Source organism: Ornithorhynchus anatinus, chromosome X1, assembly GCF_004115215.2.
Source record: "Ornithorhynchus anatinus isolate Pmale09 chromosome X1, mOrnAna1.pri.v4, whole genome shotgun sequence".
Lineage (NCBI taxonomy): Eukaryota > Metazoa > Chordata > Mammalia > Monotremata > Ornithorhynchidae > Ornithorhynchus > Ornithorhynchus anatinus.
The window spans coordinates 40,467,112-40,471,693 of record NC_041749.1 but is presented as its reverse complement, the minus strand read 5'-3'; the positions used below and the strand labels follow the sequence as shown (position 1 = coordinate 40,471,693).

The following is a 4,582-nucleotide window of genomic DNA, read 5'->3' as shown; positions in this document are numbered from 1 at the left end:
TTCGGCCAAGCCCGTGACCAGGAGCAAAGAAAATGCGCGTTTGGAAGAATTGATCAGCTACCTGTCCAGCCTAAACCTTCCCAACAAACAGGTAAGCCTGAAACTGGCACACTGTGACCTTCGGTTCCAGAGATGCCACTGCTAGACCGAGGCTGGCAATGGCTATCCATCCTGATGAGGGCAGAGGGCCTGAGGGGATGTGGGCTGGTGCAGCTGGGGGAGGTACGTGGGGGGGGTGTCAGGCAGCCGAAGACCCTCGTTGCTATAGTGGCCAGGTCTGCAAAGGTGGCATGGACCATGTAGGTTACTGACTCGTTCTATTGTATTTACTGAGTGCTTACTGTGTGCAGAGCACCGTACTTAGCGCAGCTTAACAGTAAACAGACACATCCCCTTTCCCACAAGGAGCTTACAGTCCAGAGGTAAGTTCTTTGTGGGCAGGGAGCGTGTCTTCCGACTCTGTTGTAACTATACTGTCCCAAGTGCTTAGTACAGCATGCTGAGCACAGTAAGTGCTCAGTAAGTATGATAGATCCATCCTTTACAGAAAACAGGCTTCTCCTCGAGAGGTGGTTGATTAACCAACGCTCTGACGGGATTGATGGAAGGGGGACAGTGAACGTCCCTGCCGACCACGGTCCTTGAGCACGAAGACCCATAGAATGGGGCCTCTTAAGTCTCGATGGAATTTGGGTCCGATGAAATTCCCTATAGGATCCAAAGCCACCAGTGGGAATGACCCCTCTTCCGGCCATGTTTCCCCCTGCCTGTTCTGATTGACCGGGGAATAGAAGCTGCTTGCTCTTTGTCACCATTTTTTTTTTCTAATCATTTAAGCAGATTTGAACGGGGCTGAAGCCCCAAAACTCTGGGCATCTGCTGACCCCGACACTGCCTGGAAAGTCTCAGAGCCTTCTAGGAAAGAGCAGAGCTGACTGTGCCATGGAACCGTAGAACAGAACTGAGAGGGTGGGATGGAGGAGGGGAGAGAAGACTTAGAGCAGAGGAGGCTGCAGAGAGCACAGAAACCCCCGGAAACCTACCCCGGGGCCCTACCCCGGCCGCCTCTGCGGTGGATAAAGAAGCGGTAATGGTTTTCGATGGCCATTCGTGATGATCTCTGCCTCTCACCTTTGGGCTTCCTTCCTCCCAGCACCCGTGGCCAGGGCCAGTGGTGGGGAGAGGCATCTCCAGGTTGTCGGGGGTCATTGTAAGATGAGGAACCATGATCCCCCATGAATCCCCACTGGGCTACCAGAAGGCGCCGGGGCCACTGGCACGACATCCCTCAGACAGGCCGCCTTGGGTGCCAGGGCTGTGGCGTCTTCTGAGAGTCCACCAGCCCATGGGTTTCAGGGAGAGAAGCACAGCAGGGCTCCAGTAGAGAGATGTGAATGTGTACTGGGCCTGAGGAGGTGAAAGGGCAGTAGGAGATGACAGGCGAGAGTGTCTGCAGCTATCACACTGGGGGCGGGGAGCGGAAACAGACAGAGAATCTTGAGTAGAAGAAAATCTAATCAGAAATCTCATGTAGTCTGTCACTGCCACAGACCTATTTATTAATTAACTCCAAGAAATTCAAAAGCAGCGAACGATGCTCCCCTCTCTGGTCACGTAATCACAAGAACTTTCTGTTTGCTTCCCTAGTCCCTGTGCAATGGCAGCATGGTGTGGAAAGTCAATTTTGACTGGGAAAAGGCACAGAAGGAAGCTGAAAGCCAGGTAAGAGATTCTGATAGGGAGGATGTTAGAGGCCGGTCCTGAGTGGGGTGTCTCTTCTTTAAAAAAAAAAAAATAGTACCAAGCTCTGGAGTAGATATAAATGAATCGTGTTGGACACAGTCCCTGTCCCACAGGGGACTCACAAGTCTTAATCCCCATTTGCACAGATGAGGTACCTGAAGCACAGAGAAGTGAAGTGACTTGCCCAAGGTAACACAGCAGATAAGTGGTGGAGCCAGGATTAGAACCCTGGTCCTTCTGATTCCCAGGCCCACACTCTATCCACTAGGCCACGCTGCTTCTTCTGTGGCCTCACCCAGTTGGGAATATTCCAGTTAACGGCTGGAGCTTCCCGTCTTGCGGTCCAGAGTTGCACTTCTTTCATCTAGCCTGTTCCTTCTCATCATAGCCTCTTGTCCTGTTCTGAACCAGGGAGACCAGCCCAGACACCAACATGTGACTTGTCTTCTCAGTCCCTCAGTCTCCCGATCAACCCTCTGATGGCATCACTGGGGCCAAGCCCTGTCCTCGACATATTTAACCCATTCTTTGCCCTCAGCCCAGCTTTTTGTGTCCCCACCTTACTCACTAAAGATCTTTAGTTGTCCTACTCCTTGCACCTCACATCATCCTTTCCCAGAGAAATGTGTGTACACTCCAGAAGCAGGCCCCAAGCCCCAAGGTCCTTCAGGGAATCTGGGGGGCCCCTGGGAGTCTCCTGCTCCAGGGGCCCTGCTGCAGACTGACTCCATTTTCTGGCTCGGGGGGCAGGAGTAGCTAAGAGTCTGAATTCCAGCTGCTAAAGGGCAAGGAGGGGAAAAGCCTGCTCCACGCACGCCTCGGTTTTGTGCCTTTACAGAAGTCCTGTGAGATTATCAAAGCCCTTCAGAACATTTCCGACTGCGAGACCATCCAGGACATCCTGAGAATTATGCAGCGTCCCAACGATGCCCACGTATGTACTTCTCCAGCTCACATCCCTGTCCAGCAGATGAGGCCAGGCAGGGCCTCCAAGGGGCCGGGCGAGGGGAAGGGGGGGACCGAGGATTCCCAAAGAAGGAGGTCCCCTGCCCTGACCCCTAATGACAGGAGAGACCTCGCGGAGATTTCCCTGCCTGGGCCCAACCTGGGAGGTTACCCCCAGCCCCACCTCCTCGGGTGGACTCGTTCTCCAGTGCGGCCTGAGGCCGGGAGGTAGAGGGGTGGGGGGTCTACTCTTCTCCTGGAGTAGGGGAGAGAAGACTTAGAGCAGAGGAGGCTGCGGAGAGCACAGAAACCCCCGGAAACTGACCCCTGGCCTTCCCGTCTACCGGCCGCCTCTGAGGTGGATAAAGAAGTGGTAATGGTTTTCGATGGCCATTCGTGATGATCTCTGCCGCTCACCTTTGGGCTTCCTTTCTCCCTGGGAGCTCCAACCGAACTACCCTAGTTTAAACTGGTATTCCAGTCCAGGAGGGAGGAGGTAAGTAGGATGGGGGGTCCGCTGTCCCTTTCTTTGGAGGGCTCCAGCCCAGTCTCCCTGCCATGGATCAATTCTCCATTCTAGGGGAGAGGAGGCATGTTGTGTGGGGGTCTCCTCTCTCTTTCCCCCACGGGCTCCAGGACCCTCTGTGGTGCAGCGACTAGCGGAACCCAAGCTCCCGTCTCTGCGGGGGGGAGGATGCTCAGACAGTTGCTCGGGCCGATGGTTTCCGGCTTCGTGTGCTTAGTCAACCACCCCCGCTTTCCCTCCAGGTGCACTGTGAAGTGAACCAGGAGACCCAAGTCGAGCTGCTGATGTTCCTGAAGAAGATGCTCCCGTTCTACCAGAAAATCTTTCGGGATACGAAGAAGGGCCACTCCACCAAAGCTTCTTCTCCCTAAAGGGTTGCAACTGAGACCAAGTCCCCCACCAGGGTCTTTGTGGGGGGCTGGGGAGAAACAGGGTCCATGAATACCTATCATGCAGCTCTCCTGTCATTCACCAGTGCTCCCATATCACCCCAGGTGGATCTGTTGTTCCCCGGGCAGATTGAACCCTGCCCTGTGTACTGACCTAGTGGACTCGCTCTCAGCTAATGCCACTCTCCAGTTGCCTTCTTCCTTTTTTCCACCACACCCTCTTGGCCTCTCCCCACTCTCTGACCTCCGTGCTTCCAGAGGCCCTCCTCGGCTATCCTCAGACTACTCCCCTTCCTCTCCCCTCCACCCCCTCTGCCCCTCTACCGACCCTTCCCTCCCATCGTGATTTGGGACTAATCGATCCGAGAGGCCTTCAACCAAAAGAAACACGAACCACAGCCCTCGCTTCAGCGGACTCCCCAGGCCGACCGATTCGGATCTAGGAAGAGAGGCTCTGTGGGGAAAGTTCCCCCGGATCTCTCCAGGCAGCTACGAGAGCATTACGCATCCCAGGGCTTCCCCGCCGACCCCGGCTCAGCTTGGGGCGGGCAGAGATGGAGACCCACGCTCTGCCTTGATTGAGATGCAGACTGAGACACGGAGCAGATGCTCGGCGCCATTTCTACTTGGTCTTATTTATTATCGTCTGTTATTTAAAGCACACCTTTGTCTTCCTACCGATCGATAGCATGGATGGATGGATGGATCGAACTATTTGTCTGAGATACTGTTGCAGAGAGGACTGGAAGAAGAGGCTTGGGCCCTCAGGGGAGTGGGGCGATGAACCTGCACTCCCCTGGCCCATCCTGTTCTGGGTAGCCTGCTACCTCATCAGCCAACTCCGAGACAGAGTGGCTGAGCTGGAGCGGTGAGGAGGAGGAGAGCCAGGCCGGAGCAAGAACCCTGCCTCCAGAGCCCAAGGGAAAGAGAACAGACTTGGAAGTTAAGGGAGCCGGGTTCTAATCCTGGCTCCGCCACT

General features: G+C 55.0%; 1 protein-coding gene across 1 annotated transcript; it reads left to right on the top strand.

Annotated features, from left to right (window-relative positions):
- The first annotated feature begins 1,651 nt into the window (after nt 1-1,651).
- On the top strand, nt 1,652-4,582 carry LOC103166612. The gene is made up of 3 exons (XM_007659402.3): nt 1,652-1,722; nt 2,582-2,677; nt 3,457-4,582. The coding sequence occupies exons 1-3, from the start codon at nt 1,666-1,668 to the stop codon at nt 3,583-3,585; spliced, it is 282 nt and encodes a 93-aa protein (XP_007657592.2). The 5' UTR covers nt 1,652-1,665; the 3' UTR covers nt 3,586-4,582.

Coding starts and splice junctions, on each gene's coding strand:
- LOC103166612 (XM_007659402.3), top strand. CDS start 1,666: ATGGTGTGGAAAGTCAATTTTGACTGGGAAAAGGCACAGAAGGAAGCT. Junction 1,723..2,581: donor AGAAGGAAGCTGAAAGCCAG/GTAAGAGATTCT, acceptor GTGCCTTTACAG/AAGTCCTGTGAGATTATCAA. Junction 2,678..3,456: donor AGCGTCCCAACGATGCCCAC/GTATGTACTTCT, acceptor CTTTCCCTCCAG/GTGCACTGTGAAGTGAACCA.